General features: G+C 38.5%; 1 protein-coding gene across 1 annotated transcript in view; it reads left to right on the forward strand.

Annotated features, from left to right (window-relative positions):
* MAP7 (microtubule associated protein 7) overlaps positions 1–18,352 on the forward strand; it is a 106,150-nt gene that overhangs the window by 68,975 nt on the left and 18,823 nt on the right. Inside the window, exons 5-9 of the mRNA XM_035899878.1 lie at positions 2,927–3,090; positions 3,930–4,041; positions 6,675–6,785; positions 12,123–12,236; positions 15,637–15,785. Of these exons, the coding sequence (XP_035755771.1) occupies positions 2,927–3,090; positions 3,930–4,041; positions 6,675–6,785; positions 12,123–12,236; positions 15,637–15,785 (650 nt within the window). The remainder of the gene's footprint in view (positions 1–2,926; positions 3,091–3,929; positions 4,042–6,674; positions 6,786–12,122; positions 12,237–15,636; positions 15,786–18,352) is intronic.

An 18,352-nucleotide genomic window follows, 5' to 3' on the forward strand; every position in this document is an offset into this window, starting at 1 on the left:
GCAGTTAACATCTCCCACATTCAGCTAGTTAATTCTTGTGTAAAATGGATTGGTTTCAATCTTACATGTCTGTTAATATTGGAATGTTTCTTTCTTGATTGACCTTGTTTTCTTTTGTTCTGTTATTCACTTCAGAGGTGCCAGAAATACAGCCTTAATTATGTTGCTTTGTAATCTAATCCAGCATTACTAGTTTGCAAACAAGCAGAAGGTATCTTGTTTTTATGCTCTAATTTTGTGTCCCTGTATCACACAACTGTGTTCAAATTTATAGATTGTACTAAGTAGTGAGATAGAACAAAGATCAGGTTGTGACTTTTCTCTGTATTTTCTAGCTTTAATGTAAATGTTTTGATGACATTTAAGCTTTCAGCATACAGGTACTATTGGAACGATGACCAAGCTTCCTTTGAACGATTCTTGCATGTTGTCAGACAATGTGTGGTGTTATGAGGTGAAGACGTATCCTGCAGTTGTTAAGGCTCAGCCCCAAAAAACCCCTTTTATTTTGACTGCACCAGTGCTGGAGTCCAGCATTTGGTCAGCACCAGGCACAGCTCTTAGCACAGCTTCTGGAGGGGCCGTCATAAAGGTGGTATTTTCCCCTTCCACAACCTGCAAATCCACTCTCTTCCAAGCTTGATTGGACCTTTAAAGAGGTATCTTCTGTCTCCTGTAGGCTCATCTGCTGATTCCATCTATCAGCAAGGCATTTCATGTGTCTCTCTGAAACATGGCTTGCTGTGCTTCTAGAAGCACACCTATGCATTCAGAATAGGGCTTAATATCCATAATTTTTACCCTAGAGTAGGCTTTTTTAATCATTGAGTAAACTTCAGTTTTTATCCTAGCCTACAACTTGTTAATTTCTGTCTGGGGTAGCAGGAAAAAAAAGTTTCTGCAAATTCATAGATAGGGACATGGGAATGAAATAAAAAGATGTTATTTTAAACTTTTTATTTTTCCTGAAGATATCATCATATATCTAAGGGACGCTATCTTACGTCACTGTATATAGCTACCTTGTAGATGGCAAAAACTGAGCCCTTAAGTTCATGCAAGAATGTCAGTGGTGCGTACAGAAAGCAGTGAAAACAAAGGAGATATTCTCCTTTCATTCTCTAATAAGAGAAAATGTAGGAATTAATACTTAAAATTAATTTTTTAAAGCAGGAAAAGTTATTTCCCTATCTGTGGAAAAAGTTAAATTCATGAAAACAGATATTACACTTTTCACCAGAAAACAGATGTATCCTAAATCATGCTTTTATGTACTAGTTAAAATACTTGGTCTGAGCATAAAATCAGTAGCTTCTTTATGTTAATAGATGGGTGTATGTTTTCTGCTGCCTTTTACCTGTAGCTTAAAGGTGATGGAAAGACATAGTTTTTATACTTGTTTGAAATTGGATCTTTTTCTTCTGTTACAATTTATTTCAGCCTAACGCTTCCATTTGCCTTGGCAACCCATCACTAATGTGTGTTTCTACTATTGAGCTGTCTTTCCTTATCAAAAAGTATGATTTTTATCATCCCTTCTCTGAGGAGCGGAAAGCTGAAGATTAGTGTTCTATCCAGAAGTTTAGCATTCTTACTGTCTCCCCAGCAGTGAAGAGTGTATGTGAAAGTTAACTCTTACGTACCAAATCAAAAATGTTTTCAGCCTTTCTCTTCCCAAATTTAGTCTTGAAAAGTTCAAATACACTGTTTTCATTACTTTTTCTAAACAATGTGACAGGCTGAAGCCTGTGGAAATAACCACAAATAATGCCCCAAGAAGGTCTAACCATTTACATTAATGACAGAAAGAACAAACAATCTCCAAGAAGGCTGGACTTGCTGTTCTAGAGTATGTGATTATAGTAATACGCTTTCTTTTTTTCTTCCCCCAACCCCCTTGATTGAATTTAAAAAATACTGTCTCAGACTCAGGTAGAGAACTTCCTTAGATTGCTGGCCTTAGAAATTGAAACGCTTTGCTGTCCTGGTTCCCTGTTGCTGCTGTGTTATCAGTGAGCTCCTTCTGTGTATGGTTTTCTGATGTGGTTCTTGGTGGTGGTTGCCTCATGACCTTCATGTGCATTTCTTCCTGCACTCCCACCTGTCTGCTCTTGAAGATCCAGAGGTCTGGGACTTACAAAAAGCAAGTAACAGGTTTTTTAGAACACAAACTTCTGGGACCTGAAGCTTTCAAGAAAGCAATGGGGAGAGGTCCAGGGTATCATATGTAAATGGTTTCATGTCGACTACAGTTTAAGCCTGTGCTCTAGATAGTACCTTTGTGAAAATTCTGACCCTGATGGGGAGCAAAATTTGTCTTGATTAGCACTTCTGAAACATGTTGTTCAGAGCTCTGCAGCAGTGGGCTTATGTGACAGATTTAACTTCACCTTTAGATTGACTTCTTTGGTGGGTGGCTTGTTTCCTTCTGGTCAGCTGTTGGTATGGCTAACAGTCCAGGTGCTAGAATTGTCATCCCAGCCACTTCTATCATAAGAGATCTGAATTGATCAGTGAAGGTATATCGTGGTGATTGTTTTAACTTTCTTTTTACAGCGAAATATTACAGAGAATTATTATGGTTTGTGCAACGGAATTGTGTTCACATATATCTGACTTAAGTATTTAGGTATTTCAAACTAACAAAAAAATCCTGTCTTTCATGTAGAAACTATATGCTCAAATAATTTAACTATTTCTGGTGGTAATTCATAGTAAGCAAATTGAGATGAAATGAAATGAATGTGTGACCAGGGTACATGATGTTTTAATACATGAGGAGAGATTAGGATAGTATGTATGTCATCTTAAGAAAATGAGATCAAAAGTTTTTTCCATTTAGCTTGGTTATTCAAATTGTATTAAAAACTTCATCACGTATGATAATCACATGAGTTAATAATTTTATTTCTGATTTTTCTCACAGCTGCAAGAGAATCCATCTGGTTAGAAAGAGAAGAGAGAGCCCGGCAACATTATGAAAAACACCTAGAGGAACGCAGAAAGAAGCTAGAAGAGCAGAGATTAAAGGAAGAGAGAAGGCGAGCTGCCGTAGAGGAGAAGAGAAGGCAGAGAATAGAAGAAGATAAGGTAAGAATAAATGTCATAAAAACACTTTTCAGCTTGTTTTTGCCATAAGATAGGTACTACCAAACTTTTTCTTTAAGAGTTGATGGAAAGAATGCAACATGAGCCATGGTCAAGTATGAGAGTGCATGCAAAAGAGGATTTTAATCCCTATTTGCACAGATGCTGCTTCTTAAAATGCCTTTTATGAATCAAATGCGGTGAAGTTGAGCATGTCTGCATTACAGTGTATGGCACTGTACAAACTCATGCAGAAAAATACAAATTGGGTTGGGTTTGGATGGTTATCTGTTAATTCTTAGCCATTTAGTATGAGGGTAGATAAATATTAGTTGCCCTAACAAAATCTTTAAGGAAGTGAGTGTGTGATGAAATATGCTCTTGGCTGGTTTGACTTGCAGTGTGATCCTATGAAAGTCAGCTCATCCTTGATTTTTTTTTTTTTTTTTTTTTTTTTTGTTTCCTCTTTCTCCCGCTGTTCTAGTATTTAGTAGGTGGGAGATACAAGGTGGGAAGAAGCCCTAGGGCATAGTGGCTGGGGAAATTGTTTTTTTTCTCTGCAATTCTGCAGGTTTCAAACAGATCTTACCTTTTCAAAATTACAGTTAATAGTTTAACTTATTTATGGCTTAATTACTGCTTAATCCTGTTCTAGATTTAGAACATTTAGATTATTTTAGGATGGTTCATCTGTCTGTGTGTCTTAATAGGCAGCATGTAAGCTTGAACACAACTCCAAGATGCCTGCTAGGTTTTGTCCGTGTGGAGGGTAGCAGGGTTTGGTGAGAAGATTAAGTTAAAAACCCAATAGTATCCAAATGTATTATCCTGTTGTACTTAAGGAACGACATGAAGCTGTTGTACGTCGCACAATTGAAAGAAGCCAGAAGCCAAAACAAAAGCAAAACAGGTGGTCCTGGGGAGGAGCACTACATAACCGCATTAATAACACAGGTAAAGAGGGAGGCTTGGTTTGCTAGCCAGTTTCCCTGCCCTGCCAGCTAACTGGAATTTACTTTGCTTCTGTTAAAAGGAAGGATGGTTCGGTGTATGCTGGTTTATATGCTGGTTTAAATTCTTTGCTCTTGATCTTACTATTGCTAGCAATGGCACGTTTCTGACATTCTTCTGTAGCAAAAAGATAAGGAGAGCTCTGAACAAAAGTTAAAACTTGTTTCAGGAGTTGACTAATTCTGTAACTATCTTGCTACAGCTTCTCGCTTCTGCTGCTTTGCTGTTGTTTGTGTGTGTATGTGTGGGTGTGCTTGTGCTGTGTCAATGTTGTGATATGAGCTACTGTGTGCAAATGCAAAATATCTTGGCTCAAAAGATAGGTCTGGTGGAAATGACCAAATACTGAGATTAAAACAAACACAAGAAAAATCATTCTTTGTAATAAGCTATCTGTACCTTGTACAGGTATTTTGGGAGATAGAAATCCCTTTTTTCCCCCTAGAAAAACTTAGATGGGCAAATTAAGTTTAAGTGAATTTTAGCTACATGCTTTTTTCCCCAATTACCTTCTCTAACTTAATCTGCCAATCATTAATGTGTATATGCCCTGTTAAATATGACTCAAAACCAAAAAAAGAGAACTTGTCCTTTACTTCTTTCACCAGAAAGTGGTACTTAGAATTCTTCTCTTCTTACTCTACTGTATACATTTTAATGTGTCCAACCTTTCATCAAGGAGGAAAAGCATGCTCTGAAATCTGTCATACAAGTTCAATAAACAGTTATTTTTTTATAAAAGGTTACTTTTTTGCTTAACTCTGTTTAACTTATTTGATTTTTATTTTATTTATTGTGAAAAATCATTGTCTTGCATTCTGTCCCTAGGTTATTTTTTTGAATCATCATTCACCTTTCTCGATTTAGCAGGCCTGGAGCACCACTTCAGATCTCTGGGTGGTGCTAGAAAACCTGGTACATAATTGCTGTGGTTTGTTGATTCCTTTACCCATAGCTAGTTCTCAGGAAATGAGATCATCAGTAACTAAACCACCCTCATGTAGTTGCAATGCATGCTTAACATCATGCTGATAGATTAGAACTGTTGTTAGTACCAGATTTTTTTCATTATTATTTATTTTTACTATGGAGAGTTTCTACTGGCTGACTCTAAAGACTTGGCACAACTCACTGAAATTGAAGCATTAATGCTCTGTCTACTAGAATTCAAGGAGACCCAGTTTGAATATTTTGGTCTTCTCTAAAGCCCTTTCGGCATACTACAGATATGCAGGATTTACATTTATTTTGCACATGAACACAGACATGTAACCAGCTGCATTGTCTGATGTGTTGCTCATGGATATTTTAATTCTTTTTTTAGAACAAATCTTCTAGGCAATGGATTGCTTTCGGCCTATTCTACATTTATAGGATTCATATTGCCAACGCTTACACACAAATCCTCATGCTGAATTTCATTCATTTAAATAATGTTCATAGACACAAGAGAAAAGTCTGCATGCCAAATACAAGAGTTCTTTTTTCATATTGTCATTTGTCATCTTCAGAAACCCGTTTTACATAGTACATCCTGTGTGCCAGATGCAGAAACTTTTTTTTGCTCTACTGATGTAGTACACGTTTTCTCAGCTGTAATTTGATATAAGAAATTTTTTTTGAGAGAACAGGAAACATAGCTGTCCTGTTCAGCTCGTTCCTCCTCTTCTGCCATTGCTAGCAACCTTCATGTGACACACGCCCATGCACAGAGTGCATGCAGTCTGTATTCTTGAAATAACCATCACCCCCTCAGTAAGGGTGCAGATGCTGACTCTCCAGCAGTTGCGCAGGCAGATGGTGTAATGCTGCTCTAAAATGTACAGAACTTAAAAGCAAAATAAACCCCTTTAGGATTATGTACCAAGCATGTGCATTACAAGTAGTCTCTAGCCTTCCACAGAGATTCATTTTCTTTATCTGCTAAGCTGCGTGCTCTTTTAGATTGACTAACTTACAACTTCATTCACAGCAGGTAGAAAATGACTCCGTGGTGGGAAGTTTAGTACTTATACATAACTATGGGATTTTTTTACTGAATCTTTTAATTCTTTTTGTGCTTACCCTTGCTTCCCTTGTGCACTAGTCTTCCCTTAATCTGTCAGCATTGTATTGTCATGATACTGACCTTCTGCTTAGTAACAGTGCCCTGTCAAATGTCACCTTTTATTGAAGACTTTTTTATGAATAACCTCACATTTCTAAGCATATTGATCCTTCCCTGAAGCTTTCTATTTTAAGTCATGAGCAAGGTTTTTCTGAGAATATTGAAAGGAATGAGGAAATACCAACTTGTCTACCAGTATCCACTTCAGATCCTCCATTAAGTCTTTTGATTGCAACCTGATTGAATGATAATCAATGAACAGAATATTTTAGATATTTGAAACTCAAACGGGTTTGTGCCCAGTCTTTGAGTCACCTGTACAACGTCTGCTGAGAAGTCCATTCTGTTTTGAAAGTTCTCGTGGTAGAGCAGGAGTGACCTGGTCATGTTTTCCTCCTCCCACTAGTGAGCTAGGAACTTGCACTACTGCATGTGGGCTGTCAATTAGCATTATCTCCATTTGTTTTAGATCCAGACAGGCGGTCTGTTTCAACAATGAACCTTTCGAAACATGTTGATCCAGTCATTAACAAGCGGCTCTCCTCCTCATCTGCAACATTACTAAATTCTCCAGACAGAGGTACAGTTTCAAAGAAAAAAAAAAAAAAAAAGGAATGGCAAGAAAGAATGTTCTATATTGATGTATTACTTTGCACATAAAACAAGCTTCTGAAGTCATTTTCTGTACTTTGTCAAAAGGGAGTGAAAAGACTTCAAATGTGAAAAGTAAATGGTTGAACATTTTTTCCTGTGAGAAGAAATACTTATTTCTTGTTTTTAAAACAAGAGAACTTACCTAAACAATTTTACTTTAGCAAATGATAAAAGCAGTGCTTCTGTCAGGTTTTTAGTAAATGAGGTACAACTATTGAGAGAATACATTGCTCCATAGTGCATGTGATCATGTGTGACCTTTTATTTGCATTAGGCCATTTTGTCATTATTTTGTTTTCCTTTCTTCTTTGGTAGTAGTTCTTGAATATCTAAGAACATGTTGCATGAAGCTTTCAAGTAGTTATTTTATTACCATTTCTGATTATTTTTATCGAAGAGGTGTGGGTGGTTTTCACATGGTCTGTTTATTGACTTCTTGTGTCCAGTTGTTTTTCAAAGTTTCTTTTATTTCAGTGTATGTTTTTGATGTTTACAACTCCGTGCAAATGATAAACAACCAAGCTTTTAAAAATTAATGTAGCTGAATTGCTGCCTCTGTTCTGAGGATTTAAGAGATTGAAGCATTGAGCTTAAAGGAGTTTTATAAAAGAATGTCTCTTGTATGACTTGTGCAAAGAGCTTTACAGAAAAGTACTTGGGAGGGATTTTTTTGTCCTCTACTGAGAATGAGAAGTTCTGTCTGATTTCAATCCGGACAAACGTATGTTTACAAAAAAAATTTTTAGAATGGAATTTTGGTTGTGTTGCAAAACTGATTGGTAGATGTCATTATTTGTGTGTCTTAACTAAGTGCCAAGTTTTATGTGCATGCTTGTACGTGTGTATCTGGTTGATTTGATGAGCCACGTTAATCCTAGCGGGCTAACCTAGTTGTAGAGTCTGGTAGCTTGTGAAAAATACAGCATTATGTTAGGAAACAACTTATTCCAAAACTACAATAATTTTTTGCTCTAAATGTTGAAATCCAGTCAGTTTTAATTTTATCAGCTTTAGAGGTGTATATATATTTTTTTCAGATGGTTGCTGTTCTTTGCCAGGGGATGCTTTGCAGAGGCAGTGGGGAGAAATGGCAGCAGGCGTTAAGTGTGAAGGATAGTCCCTTATGGACTATAACTCATTATGTGATAGTTTCTGCCACCCAATTCAAAATCAGGAGAAGTTAGACTGAATATTAGGCTGTGTGGTGGTGGGGAAAGGGAAGGAATATGAAAGCGATGGTCATACATAAAACACTTTAAATGTTGAGGCATTCTTTCTTGACATGTTCGTTAAAACAGTACAGAACTCCTCAGAAGTCTCTTATGTCTTCTACTCGAAGACTTGTGCAAAGTCATATACCTAAATCTAGTTGAGCATGTACTGAGAAGTGCCACTCTGTCTCTCCAGTAGCCTGGAGGCAAATGCCTAAAGGAAGGCTCTAACTGCTCTCCATTTCACCTTCCAGAGGGCACCCAATCACACTTGGTCTGTAATGCATACTCCTACCTGCAGAACAGCAAGCTGGAGATGAGGATGATAAGCTTACCCTAAGTGGCTTATAGCTGTCATCAAGAACACGTCTTCTGTTAAGTAGCACCTTTTTGCCATTTGAAGGACTTTTTTTTTTTTTCCTTCTTCCCCAGCAAAAGACAAAAGTTTTCATTAACTGATTGCCTAAAAGACTGGTTAATTCCTTCTGAAGTGTAGTATTGCTATATAGCTCTCCACCCCAATTTTATAATTGGGCAGCTAGAACAGGCTTCTCATTATGCTTTTATGTTAGTTTCAACTACTCAGACCCGTACCACTGTAACATGAACATATTCAAGTGGAGAAAGCTTCTGCTGACCATTAAATTTTGGTAATTATGCTCTTTAAGGAAAGCTTAGCAAGTGGATAAAACTTTAAATGAGATATGAGTTACACACTTTCTTAGCTTTGAAGAGCAAAACTTGCACCATAGTTTTGTTCCTCCTCTTCTCTGCAGTGCTTTTTCTTTCAAAGAGGTGATGGTCTCAATCACTGCATCACCTTTGTCTGCCACCTTTATAGAAGAAATTCAGGGGCTCCAGTATTGTTTCCTATAGAAAGAGGTTCTAAACAAGAGTATTTTTTCCCCATCTACTCCTCAGCATGTTTGCAGCTCTGTTATGAGCAAATACCACTGTTATCATTGAGAGTCTGCTTCATGGTGCCCATCAGGAGACCTGTTAAATCCCTGCCTCCCATCTGTTCCTAGAACTAATCAGATGCTGCTGTTTGCTTACTTGCAATTTATTCTGCTACTGCTAAGACAATTTACCAGTGTTCAGTTTGTGTATCCTGAAGACAAATACAGATGACTAATAAATTCACTGTTGCCAGCTCCCTGGGACTTTGTGTGTTTTTCAGTTGCAAGTTAGGCTATAAAGATCTCCTTTCATCTGTTTAAACCAACCTGCTTGTAGCTGAGAGTGGGGGTACTTGCACTTACTATCACGAACATGCTTCCTGTGTGGAAACAAGGTGCAAACAACCCTAAGAGTGATAGTCTAACACAGCATGAGATCAAAAATATAACTTCCCCTTTTCTGTCAGATGGTTTGAAGGACTAAATCTTGAAAACACCACCCTAAGGTGTTGAAAAGAGCAGGGGAAAAAACCTAGGACTCATTGTTTTAAAGTCAGTCTTACTATTTTGTGATGCTCTCTGTTTCATATTCAGTTTGCTTCAGTGTGAATTGGATCCCAAAGTTAAGTTGTTCAACTCATTTAGATGTTAATACTCTTGTACTTGTAACTCAGTGGGCAAAAGTTTATTTGGCTGTTCTAGGTTAATGGTGATGCTAATGACTGTTGGCATATGGATTGAAAGTGTCAAATGTGATGCTTTCGGGGAGCTGTGCTTCTGGAAAACTCAGTATGTGATGACCTTGATCCACAAAGCCAAGGTGTATTTAAAAGAACCGTGATCTAAACTTGTTTTAGAGATTTAGGAAAACTTCACTCAAAGCGCCTGGCTAAAACTATTTTGGCACCTCTGAATCATGTCTGTTGCTTATATGGAGAAGAAAGTTTTTTTGGTGCCTATCAGTCAGGTAGCTCGCTCCCGAACACTGCCTCGGTGCTGTTAGTTGGATGCCGTGGGCACATGATTGCTTCCTGTAGGTGATGTGGATATAAGCTCCCCTGTGTTAGGGGCAAAGAGAATTGAACCATACTCATAGGGCAAACGACGTGGGATAGGTGAGACATGGTAATTTAGTGTTTGAAGTCATCAGTCTCTTAGCTGTGTCCTCTTGAGACTGCTTCATCTCTGGGGCCTAATGGGTCTGTGGCTGGCACACAGGGCCATATTGTGTTGTGATATTACTTATCAGCTGTTTGCAGCTGTGCAGATGAACTCCAAGAAATTGATACTATGCATATTACTGATTTATTGGCCTAAAATTTCAGGGCTTGCTTTCTGAAGTTGTGAAATCTTTGTGTTAAACTATGGTAGAAGAGTTTCTCCAGACTTATCCATACTCATGCCTTTGAGCTTCGCCTAGTAGAGCCTGAGACCACAAAGAAGAATCTGCTCTCTTGCAACAGTAGCTTTAAACAGTCATCATACTGAGCGTGGTGCCTGGAGAAGAAAGGAAGCAAAGGCTTTGCTATTATTGCATCCAGTTTAATGGTAGTTCTGTGATTTTTCTTCATTGTTAAATTACAAGCTTAATGATAACGTGTGCTGTAATGGAGGTCTCTATAGGGTATTTTGTGTCTCTGTATAATCCGTACCAATGCAAAATGGAACCATTAATCACAAAGAGCTCTGGCAGTAGTACATTGTGAAAAGACACTTATCTAGAGAGCCTGCTGTGTTTGAGTGTCCTATATTTCTATAGCAATGCCCCTTATTGAGTTAGCAGAATTTAGGGGAGCAATTTGAGAAGTGAAAAACAGCACTAAGGGCGGATTAGGCAATTACATTTTCAGAGGATGAGATTGAGATTGGCCCCTCTTTTTGTGGGGCTCAGCATGGAGTAGATTAAAGACAGATTCAGAGTTCATGGCTATTAAAAGTGATGGATCTCTACCTTTAAAAATGCAAATTAATCTCAAGTTTATTACAGCTAGTCACTTCAATGACTGTTTTAGAGACTGTGCCTCATAAATTCAAGCTGCAGTTTTGTTGCCATAAACACCGAACTAAGGCCAATGAATGCTCAGACGTAAGAAGACCTGATTTCACTTGCAACATCAAGATTATTGCTATGGTCTAAGCTTATTATAACAAACTACTGTGGGAACTAGTTGAATGGCTTGTTTCGTGATGTTCACTATAATACAGTTTGTTGCATCAGAGTATCAAAGAAACATCTGGTTTAATATAAGAAATTACTTCTGGGGCTCTTGATTACCATTTCACCATGATCAATGCTTAAATAGTATTTTTTAAAAAGAAGTTTTACAAGGCAAAAGTAGTATTTTGACAAGCTAAGTTTGCATTAGGCAGTATGCGGGAAAGCAAGGCAAGGGAGTGATGGCAGCCAGGTCAATGTGCAGTGTGTTTTCAAAACAGACTAACAGTGCAAAAAGTTGGCTCTTGTTACTGGTCTAAATTGAAAATTATCATTAGCAGGATTTTTTTGACAGAGGGTTAATGATCAGATGTACTTACTATATTCTGTGGCTTCATGTATTACTGAGACAACTAGCTGCTGAGCTTGGTATCTGCAGTTGAGGCACATTGTAGCCTTTTGCAATGCTTTGACAAAACCTTTCTTTGATGCGGTTCTCTGTATGGTAGTAAGCAACCTCTGTTTTTTCTAGCTAGGCTGTCAGACTCTAAAGTGTTTTAGTAATTTAGTAAGTAGCTTTTTTTTATAGCTAGAAGACACGTACCTTATGTGTAGAAAGAGCTTGGGACACAAGCATCTCTGATAAAGTCTGTATTTAGGAGTGGCAACTGCTCTCCTAGTACAGAAGTTATCCTATCATCCCTAACAGGGAATGTGGCATGTGTGCAAAATATCAGTATTAATTTGATAACAATTTGCCATCATGCCGCAGACAGTAACACAAATTGAATGTTCGGATACATGTGTTCCTATAGGAATTCCTCAACTAAAATGGAGTAAGAATAAATACAAAACACTGATTGCATGCTTTTGATTTCTGAAGGACAGTGTCAAGATTTTCATGGTATGTAGTAACGAGGAGATAACAATACTTCTGCAACGTGTAGTTATTTGTGAAGTGTTTGATCTAACATCTTGCTTGTATGGTGCACATTCAGCTCGCCGTCTACAGCTCAGTCCATGGGAGAGCAGCATCGTTAGCAGGCTTCTGACGCCCACTCACTCATTTCTGGCCCGAAGTAAAAGCACAGCTGCGTTGTCTGGAGATGCAGGTAAACCTCTAAGAACAGAGGCCTCATGTCTCAGCTGCTTGTTTTTCCAGATTCCCTGTGGGATGTTGTAAAATTATTGATCTAATTGAGTGTATGGTAGCATCCCAGAATGAGCTTGAATGTCCATGATTAACACTGCATGACAGCATGAAAGCTTGTTTGTACACTTGTTTGCTATGCCTCTTTCTCCCACCACCTCTTTCTTAATTTCTTTTGCCTTGTCATTAATGCAATAAATGAATACAACACACACAGGGCAACAATGTTACGCTGTCCGTGGCTGTTTAAGGAAATGCCCACAATTCTGTAAAGAGCTGGTTCAGCACGCCCACTGCTAAGGCTGTGAGCTGCTTGCTGCAAAAAATAGTTTCACTCTATACCTGGGCACTTTCCACATGGAACACGTTAGACTTGCAGAAAGATAGGCCCTGGTTGCAGTGGATTTAATAGCGCATGAAGTTAAATGTGAGGGTTTAGTGAGGTTACAATAATTGTGAAGTTTTCTGCCAACCCCAGAATAGCGCTCTGATGTACTACTGAGGGGAAAATTAACATACAGAAACGTGAAAATATTGCTAGGTGGTAACTTAAAGCCCAGACAGAATGGTATTCCAGTGACAACCAGGCCATGCTTGCTTATCGTGTGTTTTAGGCAGGTGACAGCTGCCTCTTCTTTTTTCATGTTTTATGATCATGCACTGGGGACTTTACCATAACAATAGGATGTTGCTGCACATGCTGAATGTTTAAGTGTAGGCAGGTCTTTCCTGTTTGATATGGACAGGATTTTTATTCTAATTAAAGGACATAGAAGGTAAGAAGGAATAGAGATCTGCTAAGATTACTTTTAAAGAAGCTTTCACCTAAGAACTCTTATAACTAATTAGACTGCAGTGCATTTCCACAAGGGTAGTGCTGTAGGAGCAAAAATGTGGGCGATATTCTGCAAACAGTAGAATTAACAAGTACAAAATTCCTTTTCACTTTTCACCAGCAGCTTGTAAAATGAATACTTAAGATCATCTACCAAGCAGAACACTAGAAGTTCAGCTCTTGATTAGGGAATAGTTAAGAAAGCAGTGACTTAATTTTCTAAGTGGTTACTTTACTGGAGCAAGCGTGAAGACTTTTTTTGTGACTGCTGCTGTTCATGCTGCACAATAAGCTCTAAACTGAGTGGAATACTGAGAAAGATTGCAAATATCAGGAATGACTGGTTTTGTCAGTCGTCAGTCTGAGGTAATTCCCCTGAAATGCCCTCCCTATGCTAAATGGAACTGTACCACCCAGAAGAATAACCCATCTGCTCATTGTTTTCCAGGTATTATTCTCTAGGAGCAATAACTGCAGCCCCTTCATGCAGGACCCTTCCTGGAGATTAATGATCAGGTGGTGATAATGGCTCACAGCTGTGCTCTGAGCACTCGGCTCATCCCAGCCTGTCATTATTCCCTAGAAAATTACCCTGCCCTTTCCCTGTGAAGATAAATCACAATGCAAAAAAAATCAAAATCAAATTAAATATGGATTCATGCCCTTAAATTTTAAGTGAGCTATTAGGGACATCTAGCATAAGAGTATGTCTGGATATTTTTTAAATAACCCTCCAAAACGTGTTTTTTAAATAACTCTCCAAAAGCTGCTCTGAATAGACGTAATCCTGTTGGCACAGGATTCACTGGAAGTGCTTCCTAAAGCATTGTTTAGTAACATCACAAATGAAAAGGAGCTGCTTGTCTTTTAATACTTACAATGTCATCCTTGGTGGTAACTTCAGGTAATCGGTGTGCAGCAAGAGAATTGATTCAAAGAGGGTGGGAATGACGTAAATTGTAAGCTGTTTAAAACATACATTGTACCACTGCCTCCTATCTGATTTAGATATACTCAACAACAAAAAAACCCCAAAACCACCCACAGACAAACCCCCCTGTTTTCTGTTGATCAGTATTTTCTTATTAAGTCAGTCTAATATGTTGTAAAACATAAATCTCTGTAAATGATAAAGGCAAGCGTGAGTGCCCTTGCTGTGACGCTTACATGAAGCGCTCTATTCATGATGTTAATCTCTCAGTGCAGGAGAATTTGCAGTGTTAGTACTGTTAAGTCTATGAGCTCTTCCTGTAATAGCAGCTGTGCTGTTGTAAGACTGGAAGAATTAACTGTATGTAAAACTGTGTTCTTTCAAGTGTGCTCAGAGAGAGATCTACAGGCAAGAGATGCTGGGGTTTTTTACCAAGGAAACTGAGGATGTCATTCTCTTTTCCTTTAAAAAAAAAAAAAAAAGAGGGGGTGGGGGAGGGGATAGGGAAGATACCATATAGAAGCTCTAATTTTCCTTCAAGTAACATGCTGAAAAATAATTATGCTAAGACTGTATTAAATTTCCAGGAAAGACAAAAAGGAGCAGATAAACAAAACTGTCCAGTAATAACATCGCTTTCCTCAGTCTTCTTCAGTTAAATCAGGAGAAAGCCCAAGAATGCTTTACTGCGAAAAGTTCCCCATGATAGGTTTCGCAGTGTTACAATTGTCTTTGAATATGTAATGAGGACACTGTACACCTGACAACCTGCTATTGGCAGGACATCTTCTGGTAACAGTCTTTGTCCTTGTGCAAACCGAGAAAAACTGCTGTCCTGGTTACACATTCAAATATTAATTTCCAACTTGATTTGTTGTTTTTAGCCTGCGTTTTGTAATGTGTAAATAGTTTGCTGTCAAGAATGTATTTAAGTCCGCTGTTACTCTAGCATTATCAAGAAATACTGTAAGTTCTTACATGGCTGGGCTTCAAATATTCCTAAAAGAGGAATTTTTAAAAACACATCACTTGCTAAAAATTTTAGATAAGAATTTAATTGATTTCCTAGAAGAAACTGTTTTGTGTTGTTAATGTTTTGGTCTTTGTGTGTATGTCTCCCTTTGCTTTCCTCCATTTCCAAGACCAATTAATTGGCATTCTGGTTTTAGTTTGCTTGTTTTCTATTCCAAATGTAATTTGAAATTCATGTCAATGTATATACTAAGCTACTCAGTCAGACGAGTCATTATGTCCACTGCTTTTACAGAACCACCAGTTGTATAAAAAACTTGAGACACATTGTTACATTCTACTACCCAGTTATGTGGCATACTTCTTAATTTAAGAGGAATTATTAGTTTACAAATGGAAAAGTACGAGTGCCTATTGAAATTGTATCATTAGTGTATGTGTGGCCAAGCTAGTGTATCAAATGATGGTTCTGACTTGAGAATTAGTCATTCCTCTGTGTATTAATACCTTCTTTCTTTTCTGTCTTTCTCGGTTGTTTCTGTTCCTGCTGGCTTTCCTCTGTCAATTCTCCAATGCTGCTCTATAATTAAAATTAATAAATAACAAAACCAACCAACACCGTAGTTATCCCCATTTGTCCCCGTTCAGCATCTTGCAGCCCCCTCAGTCCTCTGTCCTACAAGACCATGAACTGTAGGAATCCAGGAGAAAGAGCAAAACTTTATGCCTCTACTGATGCTGTTGGATGTAGGAGAACAACGCATCTTGCAGGGGTAAGCGTGCCAGTTGTAGGTAAGCTGGTGTCTCATGCTATGACCAACTGACTGCATTGCTTGTTAGAACAGGAATAGTTGCAAGGATGCCTGACTAAGCCTGATCCTCCCCTCTGCGCTGTCCCCACCCCCTCCAATTTGTTTCATAGTTGGCTGGGTTTTAGCTGAAATGTACTACATCATGGAGTGGCGTAGCCTGATTATGTGCCAAAGAATCTGTGTGAAAAAACATCCATGTTTGCAGAGTGGCTGCCTTAGCTGCTGGTGAAGCACAGAGGTAGTCAGAGCGTGTGCCCTTTTCTCAAGTGGATTCTTTGCTGCCTTTTAAGGCCCCAGCTGGTGGTGCAGCTTTTCCCTCAGTGGGGAAATCTTTTTTTTCTTTTTTTTTTCTTTTCTTCCCCAGCAACCTGTTTTCACAAAGCCTGTAGAACTTCGTATCTTCTGAGGCCTCCAGTAGATTCAGCTGAACCTCTGGGATAAAGAGGGGGGGAAGGCATGCACTCACATGTACATAAGCACACAGAGCACTGTCACTTCGGCTTTACTTTCTTAGGAGGCCAGGCGAGTAAACTTACCCTTGTTGAGAAGGAAGAGGTTGGTTTAGGAGCATGGTTTGTAAGCAAGGCTTCCCACAGATCACCTGCTCGTTCTAAATGATTTGGTAGCAGTGTGGGGACCTGAGCTTTCAGGGAAAATCAGAAGAGTGTGATACAGATTGAATTCACGTTGACTGCTTCAAGCCGACAGGATGCAGTCAGCTCCAGTTCAGATATCATTTGCTGAACCTGAGCAGTCATATCTTTGCTTGTACGCTACAGCCTGAGTTTGTTTAGAGTGTGAGTGAAGTCATCTCTGCAAATTATTGTGCAAGGGGTTCTTATGCTTTCATTTGGCCTGATGGGCAAAATATCAGGAGGCAGAGCTGCTGCTGACATACTTGTTGGAAGCGGTGTTAATGAAAGTCACATGAAAGCTGCCAGTACTTAGTCTTTTGAGCAGATGATAGTATTTTGAAATTTGAGGCACAGCATTGGGATGTATCTGTAGAGAATTCTCATAGTGTGTGCATAGTGCATTGTAATCTCCAGGGCTATCAGTTTAGCATCTCTTGTATCTTTCTTATTGTGAGTATTTGGGGTTTGGTTTATTGTTGTTGTTCTTTTTAATAAAAAAAAAAAAAAGAGGTTGATACAATTTGGTGGAGGAGACAATGTAAAAATGTTGTTAATACAAAATGACCAAGTTAAGAGCTGTTTTCAGTAGCATGTATGGTGAATCTTTTATTCTTCTGTAAACTTTTGTAGGAATTAGGTTTTTTTACTTTACTAATACGAAGAAAAATTTTCTGATGTTCTGTTTTCAAGACTAATGAAGTAGATCCAGCATAGAGAGTTATTGCTAGCAAGCCAAAATTCTTCTTCATTGTAATGCATTTATTCTGGCTGTGAATGCTTTGATAACTCGGGTGATTATCATAGTAATCAGTAGATATCTTGTAAATTACACTGCCAAAGAGCTGGCTAATTACTCTTGAGTAATGACCAGGATCAAGACCATTTATTATCTATATTAAGTTATGTAATGTTAACCATAATGACCCCCCAAACCCCTCTTGGATTTATGAAGATAAACCGAGGGTTTGTGTGCTCATGAAGTTGTCTTCAGTTCTCTCTTTCCAGTTGTTAACCTGGTTTTCAGTTCAGGGGATAAGCATTGCAGAGGTCTCAGCTAGTGAGGTTCTAAATCAGCGTGGTACACGTGCTGCAGGGGTTGAGCCTAAGCCCCAGCCAAGGTGGTGAGCAGCAGCGCCTCTGTATCATGTTGGCTGAGTGGCAGTTCGGTGTACTCTCCAGTATTCCCATTCTTTAGACTCCCAGAGTCCGAGCTCGTTATTCTAAGTTTTTAATCTGTAGCTATATGGATGAAGTATATAGATACCTAAATTCTGATATATTCCTTTAAGCCAGTAGTTCTATTAATACAAACCAGAGCTAGAACAGAAATACCTTCAAAAATAAGATCCTGAGATGAGAAATAAAGAAGGAAAAAGAGGAAATTGCTACCATGCATAAGAATCAATGGCAAAAAAGCATGTGCTGTGGAATCATCCAAGAAAAAAAGAATAGGATAACTGTTGTACTGCGTTTGAGGGCTTTGAGGGCATCTGTAGTGTTCACATATAAACATGAAAGCAAAAAGCGTGTGCTATAGAGGTACTGTGACTAAATGTGAGCCGTGTGTGTGTTAGTGTTTTGCTCTTTCTTCAAATGAAATCCAGGGTTTAAGGGGAGTAGTGGAAGGTACTCTGTGGCAATCAGCAAAGGTCAAACCTTAAAAGGTAACTTTTTGCCTGTGTAAAAATAAGCCTCTGTGAATTAGCCCATTATGTCTTAAGACAGTAGCGAGCATGATTAAGAAGCATTCTTGTTGTCAAATGCATATTTACTGACAAAGGTGGTGGCAGATTACAGGAGCTATATTAATGAACTTGTTAAACAGGCTGTAGAAACTACTGACTCAGCACTCCTTTCTCTCAGCCCCCCAACCCCTCATCCTTAACTGAGCTT

This window comes from Egretta garzetta, unplaced genomic scaffold (assembly GCF_000687185.1).
Source record: "Egretta garzetta isolate BGI_Z169 unplaced genomic scaffold, ASM68718v1 scaffold397, whole genome shotgun sequence".
Taxonomy (NCBI): domain Eukaryota; kingdom Metazoa; phylum Chordata; class Aves; order Pelecaniformes; family Ardeidae; genus Egretta; species Egretta garzetta.